Source organism: Nelusetta ayraudi, unplaced genomic scaffold, assembly GCF_046127955.1.
Source record: "Nelusetta ayraudi isolate G7.1 ecotype Tasmania unplaced genomic scaffold, CSIRO-AGI_Nayr_v1 ptg000017l, whole genome shotgun sequence".
In the NCBI taxonomy this organism is placed as follows: Eukaryota; Metazoa; Chordata; class Actinopteri; order Tetraodontiformes; family Monacanthidae; genus Nelusetta; species Nelusetta ayraudi.
This window is the reverse complement of record NW_027466067.1, coordinates 5,548,405-5,570,837: the sequence shown is the minus strand read 5'-3', so window position 1 is coordinate 5,570,837 and position 22,433 is coordinate 5,548,405. Positions and strand designations below refer to the sequence as shown.

Here is a 22,433-nt window from a genome sequence, read left to right as displayed (position 1 = left end):
TCTAAAGAGGCTACAATTAATCGCCTCATAACAAAGAACGACCGAGTACGAACAGCTTCACTGACTTGCCAGTACGTGATGATGTGACACTAGTAGACGGTGCACTGCACGCGCCCGCCGGTGAAAACCGTCAAACGGTCGAAGAAGAGTAACTTCGTCATTGGCCGTTTTTTAAATGAAAGTCTGAGTTAAACGTGTTGCCTGGTCGGTCATTTGCCCTCCCTCCGCCCGTTTGTCTTGTATTTCTTTGAAGAAGGTGTCTAAATGTAAGCTAAGTAGTTTAGACAACGTCGAATGACATGTCGCGTTACTCGGTGCACTTAGCTTGCTTGGTAAGCTAACTCAACCTAGAAAACTTGGCGATTGATGCTGCGCAATTCTATAAACGACACAAACAGGAGCGAACGATTCTCTCTCCCTCTCTCTCTCTCTCTCTCTCTCTCTCTCTCTCTCTCTCTCTCTCCCTCCCTCTCTCCCAGCAGCAAGCAGTGAAACGAAGTAGTTCGGTACACCGCTATTCAGTAATGTAGTAATAGTCGTAAGTGGACCCTTTTTCACGTTTAGTTCAGTAAATTTGAAAACTAGTTCAAATTCTTTGCTTCGTTTTTGTCAAATTACTCTTGGGAGACACACCTGTTCTTATCATAGGTTACTGTTTTATTGTGGGTGAGCTTTTTAAATGTTTGTCAGTGTAATTTAAAAAAAAAAAATAAAAAATGTATTTTTATTTTTATTTTTTTTGTAGTTTCCATCTCTTGTGACGCCCCCAGAATGGATAGAGACCGTGGATTCAACTTCAAACTGCTGGTTCCTCCAAGAGTAAATAGCAGCCAGGTGTCTGCTGTCCGGCCCCAGGAAAACATCGAGAACTGCGGGGATGTCGTGAATACATTGCAGCCAGTGAGTGTCCAGTGCACTGGTGACCTATATTATAAATGCTGTACCATGAAGTGAGAATAGTTGAACAGTTGTATTCAGCTCTTTACCTCTGGTGATTACACAATGCAGTCAGTATCTAAACCTGGCATGGGCAAACTATGGCCCGGGGGCTATATGTGGCCTGTTCAGATTTTTAATCTGGCCCGCCTAACTTGCAGAAAATATATTAATAGCAAGTAAGTTATAAAATGTATTTTTTCCCCCATTGTTTTACGAGTCATATTAAAGAGCTATATACTGTCAGGCTTCAAAGACAGATATTTGGTTGTAACGCTTTGCTCATCTTTTCTCTCCCATGATACATTTGCTCTTGGTCCGATTGCTCTGTTAAATCTTAGAACCCATTGTGGCCCACAAGTCAAAAAGTTTGTCCACCACTGATCCAAACGATAGCTTTGAATACGTCATAGATCTCTTGCCCACAGGGTACCTACAGTAAATACTTTGACAAGGAGCAGAACATGCCGTTGTCCAACACCAGCATGGTTGCATCAACCCTGCCAACCAAACAAGGTATTGTTTGTTTGTTTTTTTTTTGTTTTCTTAAAGCAACAACTTGTGGAGTTCACCTGTTTACATTTGTATATATAAATTCTCTGATGTTTTTTTGTCCCCTTTAAAGCTTTTGCTAAGACAAAAGCTGTGTCACCAGTAAAGGACAAGGTAATATTTTCAGTGTGCAGATATTAAGCCGGGATATAAAATGCAATAGGAGCAATTCATTGATAATTCTGAAGCGTTCCAGTTCATTTCCCATTTTGTTGACATTCCCCAGACTAATTGCAATCCCAAACACGTGTTTGTGAAGCTGTTTGATGAAGTTGAGAAAATCCATAGCTGGAAAGTTCAGATTGCCTCTGACACTGTGCAAATGGATAGGAGACTTCAAGAAAACAAAAAAACCATTGAAACCCAGCGCAAAGCCATTCAAGAACTGCAGGTTTGAGCCGTGGTGCCATTCCTGTTTTTGCAACCAGTATTAGTTTTCTACACAAGACACTTCAAAATTCTTTTGGAAATTTGTCCTTGCAGTTTGGAAATGAAAGTCTCAGTATGAAGCTGGAAGAGCAGATCAGTGACAATGAGAACTTAAGAAATAAGTATGTTGGTTTTTTTTTTGTTTTTTTCCTTGTAGTGAAAAACTCAAAACTAAAAGGTCACATCAAGTGACAATATGATTTGCAAAAAGAAACCAGAATTTATTATTTTTTTAAATATTTTCTCCTTTATGTTTATCATAGGGACAACGCAACAAGAAATTTGTGTAATATTCTTAAAGACACCTTTGAGCGGTCAGCTGAAAAAATACATTTATGTAAGTGTCTTTTTTTTTAACACATGGACACAGCAGTTATATGTGGATGATTTATATACATTTTAGAATATTTCACATTAATTCTTTCCACTTTCAGTTGAATCCGAACGAGAAGAAACACATCACGTGTTAATGGAAAATAGTGAAAGTATTCAGGTAAAACTAATTGTGTTTATTCAAAACAAGTTTCAATGATGAACCAAAGTGAAACCTCCTTGGATCCTGCAGAAACTCGTGGAAGCATTTGAAGAGCTTCGTTTGACAGCTGAAGCTGATCAACAAGAAATCCATAAAGGTTTTTCCTTTTACCTTTGCTGTTGGTTTCCAGCTACTAGAGCTAAAAGTCTTGTTTTTTTTATTTATTTATTTATTTATTCTTTTAGATAAAGGTAGAGAAAGAAAAAAAATGATAACACGTTAGAGTAGGGAACATTTCACTACTAACTAACAGTTAAGAAGGGTTTGGGTTAGGGAATGGGGAGCAAGGTTAGGAGTTAGGAATAGGCTTAGGGTTCTGATTAACTAGTAGTTAATAATGAAGCACTTCCAATTTGTAGGTTAATAATTAGTTATTTGTGAATTAATGTTCCTGAATCTAAATTACAGACAGATAGATAGATAGATAGATAGATAGATAGATAGAGAATCAATCACTTGTCAATAACTGGACAACAAGAACGTCTTCAGAAAATTTACTGATGATCTTTTCCCAGTCAAAGAAGAGTTTCTGCAGTTAGAAAATTTAAAAGAAAAATATTGTCAAAAATTCACCATGGCAGAGAAAAAGGTTAGTAAAGTAAAACCTTCAATGAAAGAAGTTAAGTTTGGACCTCTCACAGTTTGAAAGCAGTTATTACTACGGAGTGAGGCTGACTTCACAGGTCGATGTGCTGGAGAGGGAGCAGAAGGAGAAGGAAAATTACATACAAAAACTTCTGCTTGACTTGAGTCAAACTCAGAAGGAATTTAAACAACTTCAAGAAACTGCAAGTAAGACCCCGATTACAGTAGTGATGCTTAATATACAATTGATTGAATTGACAATGAGCTATGATCCTATGCATATATGAATGCTCATATGTGAGATGGTGAGCATTTATGTTGCTGTAAAATTATATCAGTTAGTTGTAGAAAGTTAATGCCATGCACTATTGTCATTACAGAGGAAAAGTCAGAACTTCTCGCAGTCTCAAAGGCTGAACAGGAGTCCCTTCTACAGGAACTGAACACTACAAAGCAGAACCATAAAGAAGCCCAGGTGAGTTTCTGGTGTTCTTTTATAATTTTCTGACGTACGTCAGTCTTTCTTCTTCCTTTTTTGATTAAAATTAAGTTCCTTTATATAGGAAAGTTTTGAGGCTACCGTTGCACTGTTGGAAAAGAGTAAAGAAGAATATGTAAAGATGATTGAAAGCAACGATCTTTGCCTGGAGGAGCTCAGCAGAGTCAAAGCCCTGCAGGCAGAGAAACTGGAGGCTTTTCAAGCCACGACCCAGGAGCTGCAGAGTTCACTGGCTCTGGAGTTGCAGAGGTGAAATGGCCTCACCAAAGGTCGTAGCATTGCCCAGATCAAACCTTACAGCTTTCCTTTCACACTTCTGTGCTTCTGCTTTGATTCTTCAATGTTAAGGGCTAAAGAACTTGAAGACGAACTCGCTTCAAATAAGAAGGAGCTTCAAAGGAAAAACACACTTCTACGTAATACTCATATTGTTGGCTGTGTAATTATTTTTAACTTTCACATCGCAAAGATGACGTTTTCTATTTATAACAGAAGAGGCCTTGGAGCAGAGCGCACAGAAAGATGAGCAGATGAAAAATCTTAGAGATGATTTGGTAAAATAATTAATAACCCTCGTGGTGGTTCTGATCCCCTGCACATCTGCTTGGAGTTTTGTCTAAACCCTGCACAAGGTAACTGGATGATTTTGGTTTGTTTTTATCTAAAGGACCAAAAATGCCAATCTGTGGAATCTATGAAGGTTGAGATTGATGTTGCTGAAGCCAGACTGGCAGAACTCACAGCTGAGCTTTTGAAGATAACAGAGGAAGCCCAGTTTGTGAAGGTGTCGACAACTGCTGTGCCATTTCAAACAGAAAAAAAAGGAAGTTGCATAATTTATGCCTAATATATATATGACGTGTGTTATTCACATACATATTTTTTTCTATCAATACAGAATGAAGCGGAGACTGCCTTAGCTGAAAACAATGCACTGAAGACAGCTTGCCAAGCAGCTGAAAAAGCAAAGGAGGAATCAAGAGAAAAGTCCACGATGGCAGAGGTTTCAGATTTTGATTGAAATTTACAGTCCCACACCAACTGTCCCCTGCCTTTTAATAGACATGTTGGGTTGCAAGGTATGTAAAACGTGGCTGTCTGCATTAGATCAAAGTACAGGAGTTGGAGGGACAGCTGTGCAGTGAAAAGCAGAAGAACAGTGAGCACACTCGTCAGATGGAGGAACTGAGAAGACACGTCGCACAATACGAGTACGTGTATGAAGCATCCATTGTAGTTGTAGCACATATAGTTGAATGTTTAATCTGATCGAATGCAAGTGATATATCTAGTATATCTTAAGTATACGTCTGACTTTTTTCGTAATTTTAAGAGAAAAATACAAAGAGCTGTTATCCAACTTTAATGAGCTGCAGTCTGAGACGGCCAGTCTTCAGCAGCTGGTAGAGAGTGGATCTTTAAATGCCAAAACCATTGAGGCAGACTTTAAGGTTTGAGTGATCCAATGAAATTCGAGTCATCCTTTCTACACAATGTGCAACAATAGTTGATTGATTGTTCTTACAATACCGTTACAAATCATTTTGTCCAATAAGGACTCTGAGGAAAAAGCTTTCAAACTGACAAGAGAAATTCAGAAGCTGGAAAATGAAAACCGGAGATTAAGGTTAGTATAAAATTTACACAGCTGAAGTAGATTTACAAGTGCGCCTGTTTTGGAAAGAAAATCTTTGTCTTTACATTAATTAGGAATGAAGTTGGCTCCATTACAACTGCAGTCCAAGAGAAATCTCTAAAAATAGAGAACCTGGAGAAAGATATGGAAGAAAACGTAATTACAATTAAACCATTCATGGAAAAAAAAATAGTGCTACACAAATATCCTCTTTTGAAGGAGTCCATTGTTGCTTTTCAGTTTGAGCGCCTGGAGAATGAAATCAGAGGAAAAGAAAAACAGATAGCAACCGCCGACACAAAAGTGATTACAAAATCTGGATTTGACAATGCTGCTGTATTTATTGATTGTGTGGAAATGAATTGCAATTCTTTGTTTACTAGCTGTGTTTCCTCAAGAAGAAGTTTGACATGAAAATAAGAGTCCAGGCAGAGTACCAGAAGGAGGTGAGTCCAATAGAAAGGGACTCTGCATCCTCAGGGAACTGTTCATTTAGTTTTGTAACAACATATTTCCAGAACAAAGTGCTGAAGAAACAACTAATGAAACAAACATCAAAATCAAGCCATCTGGAGATTGAGGTATGATGGCAATTAATAATAAAATAAAAACATTCACTAACTAAGTGAAAACCCTGAATGAGGTCTGTTTGTCTTAAGATCGACAGTGTCCAAGAGGAGCTTCAGAACCTCAGAAGACTCAACGAGGAGAACCATGTCAAACTCTCCAAAGATCTGGACTCCAAGTCTCAAGTCGTTGCGGAGCTCAGCGAAGAGGTCACCGCCGTCGCTCCAAACAAACAGGTCGCACTTTTTAAAGCTCCTTTGGGTCCGACACATAAGAGCGAAAGCTTCGTCGACAACAGGTGGAGAGGCTCAGGTGGGCCGAAGCGGAAGCCGTCAAAAACAAGGACGAGATGGAGCTCAAGTGTCAACACAAGATCGCAGACATGGTGGCGCTGATGGAAAAGCACAAGGTCGGCTCGCCGTTCATACAATGGCGTTGTCCATCCGAACAATGTAGGAGCGACTTCTGTTGTTGTTTTTCTCTCTTCCAGAACCAGTATGATCGGATCGTCGAAGGGAAGGACGCGCAGCTCAGTGAGAACAAGAAGAGTGCCGCACACTTGCAGTCGGTGGTACGGTGCTGACAGACCAGCGCAAGTTTTAGCCAATGGTTCAGTGATCAATTGCTGCACTTCACAGCGCAAACCCGACGTTTTTAACCAGGTGAGAGATCTCGACAAGCATAACTCGGACAGTGACAAGCTGAAGCAGCAGCTGAAGAAAGAAGTGGCAGAGAAGGTTTGTTCTAGTTTGAATCGGCCCAATTCTGGGCGTTCCGACCCAAAGAGGTTTGAACTGTCACCTGCTGGAACCACTTTATTGTTGAACGCTATCAGGAGAACCTGCGGAAGGAATTAACCGACTTGAAGAAGGACATGTCATCAATGAAAGCCAAGTCGGATATAAACAGGAAGCAGGTACATAATCACTCTTGCCAAGAAGCTACCTTGAATTGTGTGATGTTTTTCTTGACGCGCCTGTCGCTTCCTCTCCAAATGTTCAGTTGGCCACTCCCAGCTACGTGCCGAGCAGACCCTCGGAGACCCCAGGGTCGTCCAAGATGCATTTGTTTGAACTGTCCAAGACCAAAAGAACGCCCTCACTTCGCAAAGGAGGAGGAGCCACCAAAACTGGGAAGACACCTGTGAGTTTAATTTGGGAGATTCTAATTTGATCAGCACTACAACTGATGGATTTTGACCAGTTTTTAATCACTGTTTCCTCATCAAGTTTACTTTAAATTTTGCTCTTACACGGTCAAGTGGAATTGCTGTTTGTGTGTTTTCTTGTGTCAGTAGTTTTACTTGACTGAAACACAAACCACCTATTTGTTGACACCAATCGTGAAGTATAATCCTGAACTAATTTAACAATAAATCTATAAGTACTCATTATTTCTACAATATATTGTAATGCTCTTTGTTTAGGAATGTGACGCCTGTCCGAAAACTGTCCAATCCCGACATGGAATCACACAGAACAGCAAGGTGGACAAATACATTTGTAAAATTATTTATAATTGCATCATAATCTCTGTACATAAACTGATTAAATGGATTTACATTGTGTGATTTCATTTGTGATTCATGTAGTTGATGAATACATAACGTTTCAGGCAATTTTGCCTGCCGTTGTCTCGTCGTTGCAGGGATACCCAAACACTCCAAAGTCTTCTGAAAGAGGGCCGAGTGGAACAGTAAAGATCAGAGTAAGCTTTTACTTTGTCTTCTCGTCCCTTCTTTCCCCCAAAATAAATGGTGACGGCTTTCGTTGACATGTACTCTGAAATGAACGCCAGTCTTACAGAATAAAAACGCCTCCTTCTGATGTCGGCGCGCGCTGGAATAAGACCGCCATAGAGCTGGACAGCAAGTCTGACAGCTCTGATCTGAGCGACATCATGGTGAGCGTGTTTTATGCATGAGTCACGAGCCAGAAGTGTCGGCCGTTAAAATCAGAGTTGGTTCTGCGTGAAAAATACCAAAGAAGGTGACGGTGATCTTTCCTCACAGAATTTTGCAGGTGCACGTACACCTCATCCCTCCGTTTCACACTGCCAGCTGAACCTCTCGCAGAAGGTATAACGTGGCCACGTTGATGATGATGATGATGGGTTGAAGAAAAGATAAATATGCCGACAAAAACGTGAATTTACATTTGTATTCGCAATTTTTTTCAGAGCAAAACCCCCATCGGTCAGAAGTCACCGAGAAACTCCTTGAAGCTCACCGCAATGAAACGAATGAGAGACGCCGGCTGGGCTGCTGTTATCGGCCAGGACAAAAAGAAGAAGAGAGTCAACGACAAAATCTTTGCATGAATTGATCCGTTGAACTCACGCAGTCTGTAATATCAGCTCTGTTTCCACAAGTATAGGTGTTCATGTTCAAGATGCTTGCTAGTCAGTTATGTCAGAGCAAATGTAGGCTGTTTTTTTTTTTTTCTCTCTAATTCACAAAAGGTGGAGGGATTTACAGTTTTGGTCGTTTCATAGTTACTATTTAAAATACTTCTGGAAAATGCAGTTGCCCTGTTGTGTCTCACGCTTAAGCTTTCCTTTCCATTAACTATTGTGCTGTTCATCACTGCTGTTGCAATAGATATGTATCAGGTTTATATAATACCATTCATAAATGTGAGAGAGTAATAAAATGTTAGAACCGTTCCTTATTCACAGCTGCGGTCTGTTTTCTTTCACACTGCTGCTTCTGTACAAGATTTCACTGTTCCATTTTTGTCCATGTCCATTTTGATGTCAGAGAAACAACAACAACAACAACAACAACAACAACAGGCTGTGACGCCTTCCTTCAGCTATAAAACTCCAGACGGTATTCATATTGGTCGTCTGGAGGTGCGGGCAAATTGTCGTATATCGGGTGGAGGTCATAAAGTCCTCCGGAAATGACCAGGGTGTCGTCGTCGTCGTTCACAAATGTTCCTGTTGGCGAAGCAACGCACAGATTTTAAAAGTGGACGGAAGCACATTTTTACAACATGCTGGCGTAAAGGATGCTGTCAAATCAAAGCTTCTTACTCATGTCCTCGGACCCGTCGAGGGGCTGGTGCCTGAACTGCCTCCTGTGTTGACATTTGCAAAGTATGCAGACGGACAGCACCACCAACACCACGCCGAGAGTGACGCTGAGGCCGATGGTGATGTACTTCTCCGAACCGATTAGCCTAGAAGCTGTCAGCACAGGAGGAAACCAACAAACAAACATACAAAAACGATTACAAATTGAGTTTGTGTCTTGTTTTGGTTTAGTTTTGGTTAAGTGGGTCTCAACCGGTGGAGGGTCAGGACCCACATTTTTTCCTTACCATGAAGTTGCGACCCAAATTTATTTCACAGCACTCAAATGTATTGCGTAAAACTAGCTCACTTGCTCACTTTCTATCATCTCTAGCAAAGAAATTATTGAATTGAATTCAGTGTCCTGCAAAATAAGTGCCCAATATTTTCCCTATTAATAATATACATATGTGGGTGTATGCGTGTGTGTGTGAATTTTTTTTAAATCACCATAAAAAAGAGGGAAACTGCCCATGAAGCCACAACCCAATCAAATTAGCTCTGACCAGCCACATGAGAAATGCTGGTTTAGATTAGTTTATGTTGAATAAAAACATTTTGAAAATTAAATTAAATTTAAAAAATGAAAAAATAATCACACAGGAATGGAAATGCATACAAAAGAAATGACAAAAACATGAAAAACAAAAAGAACACTTCATCGGAAAAGTTACAACACACAATGGGCAGCGATGAGAAATGGAACAGAGGCTTTGGTTTTCTCACCTTCTGTCGTCCCATTCGGTGACAGCGAGGCGGCGCTGACGGTGTGAGACGAGCTCGTCGGGTTCACCGTGGTAGCAGTCGTGCTGCCGGTGTCGCCCCCTGTGGCGGGCGTTGCTGTTGTTGTGAGTCCGGTCTGGGTTGTGAGTTCGGTCTGGGTCGTGAGTTCGGTCTGGGTTGTGAATTCAGTCTTGGTTGTGAATTCAGTCTGGGTGGTGAGTTCGGTCTGGGTCGTGAATTCGGTCCCGGTCGTGAGTTCGGTCTGGGTCGTGAGTTCGGTCTGGGTCGTGAGTTCGGTCTGGGTTGTGAATTCAGTCTTGGTTGTGAATTCAGTCTGGGTGGTGAGTTCGGTCTGGGTCGTGAATTCGGTCCCGGTCGTGAGTTCGGTCTGGGTCGTGAGTTCGGTCTGGGTCGTGAGTTCGGTCTGGGTCGTGAATTCGGTCTGGGTCGTGAGTTCGGTCTGGGTCGTGAATTCGGTCTGGGTCGTGAGTTCGGTCCGGGTCGTGAATTCGGTCTGGGTCGTGAGTTCGGTCTGGGTCGTGACCTCAGCGGTTGTCGCGGTCGGCGACAGCGCGCTGGTCGTCAGGGAGGTGGTGAGGGCCGTGGACGAGGACGTCTGGGGGGTGCTGGTGCTCTCCGTCGTGGCCGGAGCGGTCGTCGTGGACGCTTCAGTGCTTCCCGTCGTGCCTGTGGTCAGGTGTGTGTCGGGAGTCGAGTCTGGGCTGGTACTGCCGGGAATTGTGGTCTCATTTTCCGCCACTGTTGGCAGGTCCGACGTGCTTGTTGGGATCAAAGTCATTGGGAGTGCCGAAGAGAAAGCCAGCAGGCAACACGCCAGAGTCGCAAAGGTGGCCGCCGTGGTCCTGTTGTTAGACACCAAACAGGCGGGAGGACGTTTAAAACAACATCGCCCAAAGCCCTTCGTACAACACCTGTCACAGTTCAACGGGGGAAAACTCAGACTCACCTCATTTCGAATCAGAAACCTATGGCATTTTTCTCCCCCGTCGCAGCCGACTGAACCTGCTGTCGGTCTGCTGGAGGACCTGAGAGGGCCAAAGGTCTCAGCTGTTGGCGCACTGGTGGGGGTGAGAAGTGGGCGGACCAGCCCTGGCACTGTTCGTTACCAGGGAGACCGTGGGCAGAGCTGGTCGCCTTACCCCAATCAAAGCTGGGTGTTATTTTGTCTTTGTGTGCCCAAGCCACTCCTTGCTCTGTTCAAATAGCTTTTTACAGCCGAAGGGCTGTAAAGGAGGAGCAGACGGAGGAGGAAGCGCGCTGCCAAAGTCTTATCAACACTGTAAATGTATCTTTCCTGTCAGACTCTGTTCTCTGACTTCGTCCGGAGGACCTTGAAACACGACAGTTCACATTTGTAACAAAACCACTTTTATTTTTATCAGTGAGCATAAATTGTGACTCATTCACACAAGCAGTTCGTGCAGCGTGCAAATTCCACATAAAATAATAAAACGACACACATGGACTTTGAAAACCTTGAAACACACCTGGATGGTGACTTCAAAACAGTAGTGTTATCATACGCAGTGTTCCAGAGATAAAGGCAGAGGCGCACCTCTCAGAGAGGACAATTGAACACAAGGCTGTGAAAGTTGTCTGAGAGCAGGAAGTGCAAGTGCAGCGCAATTGATTAAATTACTTTGTCTCTCTGGAAGTTTATGTTTGACAGGAGAGCGAGTCAACACACACACACACACGTGATTAAAGTGCTGTAACGTGAAATGTTGCCAAGGACTATTTGAATACAGTGAAGTTATTTCGTGTGGTTTGTGTGAAAGAATGAAAGCGGCAAAATATGCTAGGCTATGGATTTGAGTTGAGGTGTTCATGGTATTCACAGTTGTTTGCTTCATAATCTCAATTTAAACAACACAATTCATAGCAGCATACACTACACACGCAAAGGCATCAATTATTTTTCCCTCACTATTAGTACTTTCTCTTTTTTCAATGCTTTACCGTGATGCAGCAGCAGTCATGGACTAACAATGAGTTCCATATGACAATAATAATAACAACAATAATATAAAAACCAAAACAAATCATGGGCAGGACTACTGGAACGACAGGGATGGAGATCTTTCGGGAGGTTTTATAGTTTGGTGATGGTAATGCCTTTGCTCCCCAAGTCGTCATCGGTGAACGTTGGGTTGTCGGTTCCATTTTCATAGTGTGGCGGCATTTTCTCCTTCATCTGTGAAGTCTGCAGAAGAAAATAAAGACACATTTCACCCTCACACATCGCATACACTCTGTTGACGATCCTCAGTTGGGATCACAGCGCTACGGACTTGCTGAAGTCTCGCCGAGACGTCCAAACAAAACGTTTTACCTCTGATTTTGCACTCCACCTGAGGCAGATCAGGTCGCTCTTTCTCACAAACAGATCAGAGCTGCGCCTCTTTTGCTTGCACCCGCCTGAAAAAAAGAGAGGAAAACCAAGTTCGTCCTGGACGGGGTTTCGAAGCCTTGTTTCAACGGGTCTCCAAAGCGCAAGAAGTTCTTACCTGTGATCGCGCTCACCAGCAGGCCACACACAATGGTGGACAGCATCCCCACCACGGACAGGTAGAGGTAGGACAGGGAGTACCAGGAGTCTGCCAGGGGCGGCCTGTCGCTGATGTGCAAAGAAAATCAAATGTATTTGCACTTAACCGATTGTTTCTTCTTTAAAGGTCCAGTGTGTAATGTTTGTTTTTTTTTATATTGATAAAAACATATTATACTGCCCATAGAAAGTGTATATTTGCAGTACAAATAAAAGTAATTTGGTTTTCCTACCCTTGGAACGGTTCTCATATGTATTTAAGAATATACATAGAGCAAGGTTCTCGCTCCCGGTTAGCTGCCATCTAGCACAGCCAAATTTCTAAGGAAGCCTGGTCTGGACAATCCAGCCTGTCTGACAGCATTTTGTACTAAGGGTGACTGCTTGCGCCTTCTCGAACCTTCTCTGTCACGCCCCACCTTGGGGGAAGACATTTTTTCATGCATAAATGTGCAAATAATGTTTTACCTTTGGCACACCACTTTTTGTGATATCAAAACCAACATTCATTTTTTTTTATCATGAACATTCATTTCACATTCATTTCACTTTTTTCTTCATTTATGAAATCATTTATTTTGCACAAATAAACATCTTTAGCAAATCACTCTTTGTGACATCAAATCCTGAACTCTCTTTTTAAACCAGAATACTTCTTTCACTTTTCCGGGCGTCCTGTGTCACACAGACATAAACCAACCAAGAAGAAGATGGACAAGTTATCCAGGTTTGGGTGCGCAGGCCACCGTAGCTCACTGGCAAGCTCAGGAGGCGGAAGATAAGTGAAAGACGCTGCAATCTAAAATTTAACCACTTGATGTCACAGTTTCTTCTTAGAAATTACTCCCAAGTACTACACACTTAACATTTAATGACTGAATTGCAAAGGCCAGGTTTGCGTTTAATGTTTTAACGCGATCATGTCATCACTTTTCAAGACTCACTCAGTCTGATATTCCGGAGTCGTCAGCGGAGTCATCAGCAGAGTCGTCAGTGGAGACTCCGTTGTGTTGAAGTTGCTGCTGCAGTTGATTGTGGTGAGAGACAGGGGCCTGGTCTTTTCGGCGAGCGGCGGGTAAATCTGGCCTCCGATCCCCACCCATAGGGTCAACACCAGGCCCACGATCATTCCCGTCAGTCCGCCCTGCAGAGTAAATACAGCTACCGTCACTGAGCTTCTGGGTGAGTCTGAGTTGTGACAGGTGAAGAAAAAAAAAAGGACAATGTTTATATGTGTGTTTTTCCACCCACTGTTGAATTTGTCGTGCGGAACAGCATGCCTAACAGGTAGAGGCCGAGGAGGGGTCCACTGATCATTCCAAATATGGACAGAGCTGCCTTGAAGTAGAAATGGATCATTTAGAAGTGGGGACTTGATGGTGCTGTCACGTTGGAAACGGCTCTGCAGAGGTTTACCTGCAAGACGCTGCCCAGCATCGAGGCAACCCCAGCCATCCCAATACACACGCCTCCATAGAACACACCTGCAAGGGAAAAGCTTTTTTAGGTCTTCCTTCGATCTCACAATGAGATTTAATGCAAAGATTAAAATTTAGGCTGCTTTGGTGCCTAACAGCTACATAGGTACCTTATTCCTTAAGATAAGATTTGATACGAATAAAAAAGAAATGTGCAGAACGAGGTGCTTGCAAAGCACATATAGTCCACCAGTGGGCAGCATATATGCACCGAAAGGCCTTCAAATTCAGATTAGTTCTGGGTTTTACTCTGAATATTTTGCCAAATTTTTGAGGAAAAAAAAAAATGAAAATTTGAAACATATGAAGCATGAATCGTGGTTCAGGACTTACAGGGTTATTAAGATGACTCATAAGATATTTCCTAACCTGCGCAAGCATTCTGAAGTTTCGCAATGTATTGTGTTGACACACAGTTACAACACAACAGAGACTAACGGTGGCCATGTTCTCGGCCGTCAGAAACAAAGACAAACATGTCACAATCTAGCTGATTTTTGTGTTTCACAAATGATTTGGACTGCATATATGCTAACATGCACGCTAGTGCATGGGCAACACAGGCTTCTGTTGTTTTGTTGTTGGATATGAATCCCTCTCTGTGAAACTCCAGGCTGATTATGCAAACTAGAAAATATCTTCAAAACCTTCATTGGAGGAGAATTTAAATTTTTGGATGTACTCGCCCTTTTAATTACATAAAGGAAAGATTAATGATCGGCCAATAATAACTTATCTTTATGCTGTGCGAAGCTAATGCTTCGCGGTTGTGAACGCAAGATTCCCAAGAACCAGAATGACTGTCGAAAAAACTTACTCAGGCCCATGTTCAGCCATTTCTGCTTTTTCTCACTGAGGTCTTTGAAATGAGGAATGATAAAGTCTTCCATTGTGACGGCCACAAGAGCATTAATGCTGGATGACACTGTGCTGAAAAAAAAAATAAGAAAAAGAATGCAACACTAGATAAGAGTGACAGATTTGTTCAAAGTGCAGATTAGCTCACAGGTCAGTTAGTGTCTGCTACTGTCCACTGTTGTATCAACACGTTACGCCGTCCTTTGAATTGTATCTTATCTGCTACAAAAGAAAAACAACACTTTTCTTCCTCTTATGCTGTGGCCTCACCTCAAGGTGCCGCTGTAGGCAGCCGCCACAAACAAGCCAGGGATTCCAGGGTAGATCGCCAGCATATCCATGACGAGGTAGGGCAGCAGCTGGCGCACATAGACAAACACTTTAGATTAGCGAGGCCTGGACGCTCGACTCACAGCGGCGGTTTAGAAACAGCCGGTAGCGTTTACCTCATCCGGACTGTTCACATCCCCGTTTGAAAGAGGATCGCAGTTCTTATAAATTGAGAACATGGTGAGGCCAGAAAACACGGCCAGGCTCACGGTGACCCACAGGCCGACCATGTTCACATACAGAGACCTGAAGCATGAAAGACAGAAGCTTTGTCTCAATCGCTTTTGTTCCACAAAGGGCGAACGAAAGCGGCAACGGGCGCAGGTGTGCTCACATCTTTGCGTGTCCCAGGGTTTTGCAGGAGATGTAGCGCTGCACCTGCGACTGGTTGATGGAGTAGATGGACACCCACATGACGCTGCCGCCGACCACAATGGTCCAGAAAGTGTGTCTCCGCAGAGGATCTGGGTCAAAGCTAAAGCCGATGGTATATTAAAAAAACAAACATTTGACCCATTTGAGACAACAATGACAAAAGAACTGTCACACTTACTCAAACGCCTCCAGTCGGCCCCCTTGGCGAGCATCTTCCCAGATCTTTGGCAAGCCGCCCTGCAAGACCGCTCCCCGAGCGATGACAGCCACGAAACCAGCCAGCATGATCACCATCTGCATGACGTCTGTCCAGATCACGGCTTTCAGGCCACCCTGTGACAAACATCGCGTGTGTCGTGTCAAGGTCATTTGATGGAAATCTGAAGTTTTAACAAGAATCTTAAGAATAAGAATTTACAAATGATAAATGTTCCAAAAACAAAGAATACTGAGACTTTTAGATTAATATTTACCCACCAAAACCAAAAAACATCCATGACAGCCTATTTTAATCCATTTAAAATGTCAAATTGTGCAATTTTCCTTTTACAGATGTTTTCTCGAAAAATGTGTTTCCGTTCCTTGCTTTACCCCCAGTCAGATGTCCACCCAAATTTCTGAATTTGTTTTTCTCCCGCTTCAAAACAGCTTTTGGTGTAAAGCTAACATCAAGCATTTTTGCAGAGGGCTCTAAACAGAGGGCTAAAATGCTATGTTCTGTGAATCTGTATGCTTTTTTTTTGTTATTTTTATTTAAATGACTTGTTGCATAACGACTGTTTTGAGTTTTGAGTTACAACCTTTTAACAACCCCATAAACCAGTGGATTGTTATACATGCTTTTATGGGTTCAGAATAATAAATGAAACTTTTGACATGAAATGTACCAACCAAAGTGCAGTAGACGATGCACACAACACCTGTGGCCACCAGGACTCCCCAGAGGTCCAGACCTGTGACTGAGTAACAACAACAACAAAGTTTGTTTAGATTCATGAAAACATGAGCTCTAACTCTGAGTAACCCAAAACTTTGCGTAGTCATAACAAAGACTCATCATTATGCAACACCCTGCAGTTGGATGTCATTCCACAGACGTTTAGAGATCTTTCTGATTTTCCAGTCTTTCACATCATTGCGTACTCACATTCAGATTTGCTAATTTTTTATAACATGAAAGTCATTTCATTCAGCAAAGCAATTGAAGAAAAGAAAATCGGGTGAAAAATGTTCACATATATACTGTGCAAACATTAATTTTATTTTATCTGTGTAATCAATGTGTCATTGTAAAGAGTGACAAGTGTAAACGACATTAAGCAATAACTGCACGGTACTTACTCAGAGTGCACACAGTTTGTGAAAGACTTACTTTTGTTCAGTGCCAGAGCTGGAGCGTAGATGACCAAACCAGTGTACAGAACCTGAGAACGGAGCACATCATTAGCTGATTGAGTGGAAACAAAACAAGAGTCCAATGTATGGTAATGATGCCACGCAAGAGTTTTCCATGAAGCCAAGGATGTTTGTCATGTTTACTTGCCGTCTGTACAATGTACATGGATGTCCCAATCACACGAATTGGTCGACTGAACCGCAATTCCAAATACTAAAGGCAAGAAAAACAATGTTATTTAAGTTGCACCCATTAAAAAACAGAAAACAATCACCAAATCAGAAATCATTTCATTTTATTATTCTTTTTAATTGAAGGAAATTAATTTTTTTCAATCACATACTTAATAAACTTCTTTGACCATGTTTTTGGAATTGGAATTACACTTTTAAACCAAAGTTTCTTTCAGTTGTTATTGAAATGTCCGTCGGGATAAAAACATTGGTTCAACATGTCAAATCCCAAAATTAACAGTTAGCAGTGATTTCCTCTGTCTGCTAATAAGCCGGGTTTGCTTTATTGATATCCAAGTCATTACATGGCAACACAGGCTTTGCACCCTTCTAATATTTCTTGGTCCGCTCACCTCGTAGGCGCTGGTGATGCCCAGTCTGTAGAAGACCGGGACAAAGATCTCGGCCGTGACGGCTGACATGATGGCATAGGAGAAGCCGAAGATCCAGTAGGCGATGCCGTAGCGGTAGGCCTCTGCCGGCGTGCCAATGACGGTGATGCCGGACATGAAGCTGGCCGTGAGCGACATGGCAACCGGCACGGCTGTCATTCGCCGTCCGCCCAGCAGGAACTCGGCACTGCTGGTCTCCTTACGGCTCCGGATGGCCTGGAAGAGGCCGACGCCGGCCGCAGCCAAGATTGTCCCGGCAAACACCACATAGTCCCAGACAGAGAAGGTGGCCACCTCCCCACCTGTGCCAACCATGATTCCTTCAGCAGTCACTTGGGTTTGAACTGGTAGATGGATCCTCACAATAATGCAAGATCCCACTCCCACCGCCAAAAACGTTGTGTATTAAATAATTTCTGCAGACTTTTAGGCAACTCCCCTTCGGCAAATGGTCACAGATTGCAAATAAAAAATAAATCACTGCATTTGTAGCATCATGAAGCTCTCCGGTCACCTTATCAGCTGCAATTCTGATCAAAGATTTGTGCTCAAACCTTCAGCAAAGACAAGAAAATCCACAGCGGAGGTCCGGAGGTCCCCAGACCAGACGGTGTCAAACTCTAACAAACAAACTCCTGCAGGTGTCTGATCCACTGCGATGCTTTCAAGGGACTATAAAGATTAGTTCAGTGACGGTAACTTAGTGGAGTTAATGATCCATCAAGGACACACAGTACTGCCGTCAGCTATAATTTCATTGATTGTAAAAAAAAAAGGGCGGCGGTCTCATGCCTGGGCCGCCGCAATGCTTTATTCCTGCTGCGCACCCATCCGGTGGTCTAAGTTAGAAAACTAAGTGACACGTCCACCCATCTTCCTCTTTTTCAAGTAAACTTCAGGAGGTGCCGGGAGGCAAGGCAAGTTCAGTCCAGGCCTCCTTCAGCTGGTTTGGCCGTTATTTTGTGTATCTGACGGCTGTGATTTAATTGGTGCATCTTGACCTGCCTTATCATTTCGGTAGCATTGGCGAGCATATTATCAGCTGTGGAACAGGAGAGAGTGATTTCCTCGTCGTGGACAGTGAATCCCGATGTTTCCCCCAAGAACAATTTGACCAAGAACATTTCGAGTGACATTGACGTGTCAGACTTTAACTTTAATAGAGAATGTGCGCTTTGAATCGTTGCATTTTAGGAGATGCTTGCAGCCGCTTCAGTGAGTCTTCAAGAGTTAATGTGAAATGGCATTTAGTGTTAATGTTTGCAATAATGAGTAAAAGTGAGGAATGGACATTGAACTGGCATAATAATGTTAATGTTTTCACACAGGAGCGCAATACATGTCCGGCACTGAGCTGTGTGTGTGGCGCCAAATGAGCACCATTAGAGAAAAACTTGAGTTCGGTCCAAGTCACAGCGATTAACCAAAAAAGTAATAAATAGACAAATTAAATTGGATGGAAAACCGTAAAGAGTTGAAAGAGGGGTTCAATTAAAACATTAAAAGCATCTTTTCCCTCTGAACAATAGCCTGCACACACATTTTCCAACAATAACATGAGGCCAATTGAAATCACCATGTGTTGCACTTACTCCCTTTAAAATGTGGTAAATCATTCCCTGTTTAAAGGCAAAGGTTTGCAGAAAAAAAGGTGGAGAGAAGGGAGGGCTGGTCCTCCTCACTCACGAAATGGCCAAAAAAGTAAAATAATGTGCTTAGTCAGGGGCTAGAATTAAGAAGGGGAAAAAAAAGGAAAGTATCACGGATCAGAAGATTTATCTCTATAAATGGTTGACATGGCAAAACATGAGAAAAAGTCTGCATCATCATCATCCCTTAAAAAATAACCTGACACAAACATTGCAGAGAACATTTCAGATGGCTGTACTGTGAGAAATATAATATGCACAGTTGATGACTGTTGACAGTTTTGATTTTATTTTTGTGTAATTTGTACGTACTTGACAGCAGGTTCCTCCTTCAAGTGATGTGTTTCTACCAAAGCTCAGAAAGGAGAAACGGAGGGGGGGGGATAAATCTACACTTACTGTAAAAATCAAATTTCAGAAACCATGGATTTAGATTATTTGAATTGATTTAAATTAAATCATTTAAATTTGATCATGAATTTATGGACGCTGGACATTAAAAGGTGAAAACCAAGTTGCTGAAAATTTATCTCTGAAGCAAAACCTCCCAATTCAGACAGAACATAGATACATTTTCAGCAACAGGTGTCATTATGGCTGATATGTGATCAAAATGCAACACTGTCTTAGTTTGCCCACTTTTTGTGATCGCATCTGCTTTTCACTTGCGTCACGTTGTCCCTGACTGGTTTCACCTGTGTTCCCCTACCTTCATGTATAAATAATCCTTGTCTCCCTTTGTCTGGTGTCAGGTCTTACTCTTAAATTGTGGCTGTTGTCCCCCCTTGTCAGAAACATTGTATATTTTTTGTGTTTTGGGCCATTTTTTTTTTTTTTTTTTATGATTATTCACTCCGAGTTGAGGTTTGAAGTATTGAAATAAACAACTCTCTTCTGCAATTCCATGTGATTTATGCATCTGGGTCTTTTGCCATACCTAGAGGTGACACTAAGCAAAAGCAGTTGGCTGCCATGGAAAGTCTTTCTTTCATTTGACATTTAAATCCTTCATTTTTTTTCTCTCCCTCATATGCTGCTTATGTTTGCTCAGCAAAACGGGCCTTTCAAAATCTCAATAAAAAATATCATTTTCCTTTAATGTGTCAGGGAGACTTGTTTATGTCTGACAATGATTAGACATATACACACGCAGAGATAAGATCCTCGACCTTTTTTAAGGCTCCAATGTATCACCAGTTAAAAGGTTTTCCAAAGAAACCGTTCTCTGAGCTGAATGCCGATCATGCTTTGCTGCTTTTGCTTTTTGCCCTGCAAAAGACCTCAGAGAAATACCACATCAGCGTGTGAGGTACAGCTAGACCTGTAACATCTTGTGCTCACTCTAGGGAACAGTGTCCACCCTAAGTTTTGTTTTGTGTTTTAATTCGTGACTCAGAGGACATACTGGAAAGTTCACGAACCAGATTTGATTAAAACCTTTACAAGATACGCGCAGCCGGTCAATCATTGCTTAGACGGCAAGTTTGGTTTACGTAAAACCTTTTCTTTGTGGTTCTTTGAGTGCACTTTTAAAGCAGTGCTAAAATGTTTGGTCTTGTTGTTTTGTTTTGTTTTCAACGAGGACATTGTTAATTAATGTCATTCGCCTAATGGACCAGAAAGGTCATGTTGGAGATAACAGCCTGGTTAGATGAAGGTGGATTACATTAGTTTAGCATTAAATGACTATAAATACCATGAATATTGTCCACCTGCGATGGTCAGACTCAGATCATCAGTAGGCTTGAGGCAAAGCAACAGAGTCTCTGCACCAGGTGATAGAACAGACATCTCCAGGGGAATAAACTCTATTAGAGATACCAGACTTTTTTGTTTTCTGTTGGTTCATCTGACGCTTTGTTTCTTTATTTATCTTCCAGCAAAAGTGTTTTATCACTATTTTGCACTAATATGGAAACTGCAGTCTTCTCCTACTGGCTCCTGTTTTTGCTGTTCAGTCCTGCCGTTCCCACCTGTTTACCCACTGACTTCACCCTGCATGTGGAGAGGCCCGAGTGTGACTTCTGTGTGGCCATAAATACGACCATCTGCATGGGATTCTGCTACTCCTCGGTATGTCCTTGTGATAACCTCTGACTTCTGCCTGTCAACCTAGGAATTCAATATTGACTAGAATATAAAAAATAAGACAGGAAGAGAAATGTTTTAGTATCTATAGTGATATAAAATACTTGTGCATAAAAAAACATGATTAAAATGTTACCAAATTGCCAGATTTTATAGGAAGGACATTCTTGAAATGAAAAAGGGTAGGAACAGATAAAACCAGACATGGACATGATTGATTTCTATTGGGAAAAATGAAGGTGTGTGCGTGCGTGTGTTTTCCACTCCATGATGTTGCAAACAACTAGAGTCCAATTTGAGTTAAAGCCTCCTAGAGCCAGTCTTATATCAGCATAAGTATAACATTAGATCATTTATTCAGTTCATCAAGTTTGTCTTTCATAAAGAAATTGATAAATGATTGATGTTTAAATGCCATCGTGGTTTAAACCAGTACAACAGGGTCAGAGGTCTGTCCTCTTCATATATATATATATATATATATATATATATATGTGTGTGTACAGTTTATCCATATAGATTGTGCTTCTTGTTGTGTCTCTGTGTGGTGAGCAGGACAGCAACGTGAGGAATTTAGTTGGTTCACGCTACGTTGTCCAGCGAGGCTGCACCTACGACAAGGTGGAGTACCGCACGGCCGTCCTTCCCGGCTGCCCCGCTGCGGCCAACCCCGTGTTCACCTACCCCGCAGCCCTCAGCTGCCACTGTGGCTCCTGCAGGACTGACAGTGACGAGTGTGCACACAGGGCCAGCATGGACAGAACCGGCTGTACCAAACCAGTCCGAGGCCTCTACCCGTACTCTGACTGGCGCGACTACATGATCCCCTCCTGATTTTATGTGTTGATCTCAGCATTTTGACCAAACAGTGCACTGTGTTTGAGAGCAAAAACATATGAATGAAAATCACAGAAAGTAATAATAAACATTATACAATTATACAGCTTGTGACAGTGTGTTGTCTGTACTTTATTGTACCTGCTTGTTTTGTAATGCCTTCGCTCTTTTTGGATGTCGGCTCAGTCATCCTGGGGTGCCTTTTTCTCCCCTCAATCATTTATCCTCCTCCATACTTGAGCGTGCGGCTCCCAGAATGATGTGTAACCTGCGAGGGATACACACCGATTAAAGCTGAACTCTCTAAATAGCTTTTTGGCTAAGCCGTGCCCAACTTAATCACATCCTGAGCCACACCGTATCATTCTGTTTACTACATAACAATCACAAGGCCATGACTCTGGTTCGTGTCACCTCCGGGTTGCTATATTCGCCTCTTTCTGGAAGGCATGTGATTGCCAACGCACCTATTGTGGGATACATCAGCCATGAGGAAAGCATTCTAAAAATATGAGCTGGAGATGCTCACAGAGAAGTTACTAAATTTCATACTTCTATGCTAAATACTTTCTGTTAGGTGTGGACGTAGTGTGGGAGTGAAAATGCAGTGAACCATTTACACACTTCAAAGTGTATTTAAAAAAGAATAGAACTCAATAGACCCTTCACCTTCATTACAAATGCCACACTG

The 22,433-nt window shown here is 42.2% G+C and overlaps 3 protein-coding genes across 5 annotated transcripts; 2 read left to right on the top strand and 1 right to left on the bottom strand.

Annotated features, from left to right (window-relative positions):
* The first annotated feature begins 129 nt into the window (after nt 1-129).
* sycp1 (synaptonemal complex protein 1) lies at nt 130-8,408 on the top strand. 2 transcript variants are annotated; one of them, XM_076024988.1, is made up of 34 exons: nt 130-266; nt 746-900; nt 1,365-1,452; nt 1,562-1,602; nt 1,715-1,879; nt 1,972-2,039; nt 2,181-2,254; nt 2,352-2,410; nt 2,483-2,549; nt 2,968-3,041; nt 3,136-3,244; nt 3,418-3,512; nt 3,601-3,785; nt 3,885-3,952; nt 4,029-4,090; nt 4,204-4,320; nt 4,435-4,539; nt 4,644-4,747; nt 4,870-4,987; nt 5,093-5,163; nt 5,247-5,475; nt 5,556-5,618; nt 5,691-5,753; nt 5,832-5,948; nt 6,038-6,148; nt 6,230-6,310; nt 6,402-6,476; nt 6,575-6,655; nt 6,742-6,882; nt 7,166-7,225; nt 7,387-7,446; nt 7,537-7,641; nt 7,751-7,816; nt 7,918-8,408. In XM_076024988.1, the coding sequence occupies exons 2-34, from the start codon at nt 772-774 to the stop codon at nt 8,056-8,058; spliced, it is 3,192 nt and encodes a 1,063-aa protein (XP_075881103.1). In that variant the 5' UTR covers nt 130-266; nt 746-771; the 3' UTR covers nt 8,059-8,408. The 2 variants fall into 2 exon arrangements, with proteins under 2 accessions (XP_075881103.1, XP_075881102.1); XM_076024987.1 differs by lacking the exons at nt 6,402-6,476; nt 6,575-6,655; nt 6,742-6,882; ... (3 more) ...; nt 7,751-7,816; nt 7,918-8,408 and having other exon boundaries at nt 1,350-1,452; nt 5,556-5,753; nt 6,230-6,329.
* A 2,501-nt stretch (nt 8,409-10,909) lies between these two features.
* On the bottom strand, nt 10,910-17,976 carry slc5a8l (solute carrier family 5 member 8, like). The gene is made up of 15 exons (XM_076024986.1): nt 17,130-17,976; nt 16,691-16,756; nt 16,520-16,571; nt 16,039-16,106; nt 15,326-15,480; nt 15,107-15,247; nt 14,889-15,018; nt 14,713-14,801; nt 14,402-14,514; nt 13,523-13,590; nt 13,358-13,444; nt 13,051-13,250; nt 12,066-12,175; nt 11,891-11,976; nt 10,910-11,761 (listed from the first exon to the last, which is right to left on the bottom strand). The coding sequence occupies exons 1-15, from the start codon at nt 17,481-17,483 to the stop codon at nt 11,651-11,653; spliced, it is 1,830 nt and encodes a 609-aa protein (XP_075881101.1). The 5' UTR covers nt 17,484-17,976; the 3' UTR covers nt 10,910-11,650.
* A 2,055-nt stretch (nt 17,977-20,031) lies between these two features.
* LOC142887372 (thyrotropin subunit beta-like) lies at nt 20,032-21,846 on the top strand. 2 transcript variants are annotated; one of them, XM_076024985.1, is made up of 3 exons: nt 20,032-20,126; nt 20,698-20,890; nt 21,461-21,846. In XM_076024985.1, exons 2-3 carry the CDS (start codon nt 20,729-20,731, stop codon nt 21,737-21,739), a joined length of 441 nt encoding a protein of 146 aa, XP_075881100.1. In that variant the 5' UTR covers nt 20,032-20,126; nt 20,698-20,728; the 3' UTR covers nt 21,740-21,846. The 2 variants fall into 2 exon arrangements, with proteins under 2 accessions (XP_075881100.1, XP_075881098.1); XM_076024983.1 differs by lacking the exon at nt 20,032-20,126 and adding an exon at nt 20,236-20,592.
* The last annotated feature ends 587 nt before the right edge of the window (nt 21,847-22,433 follow it).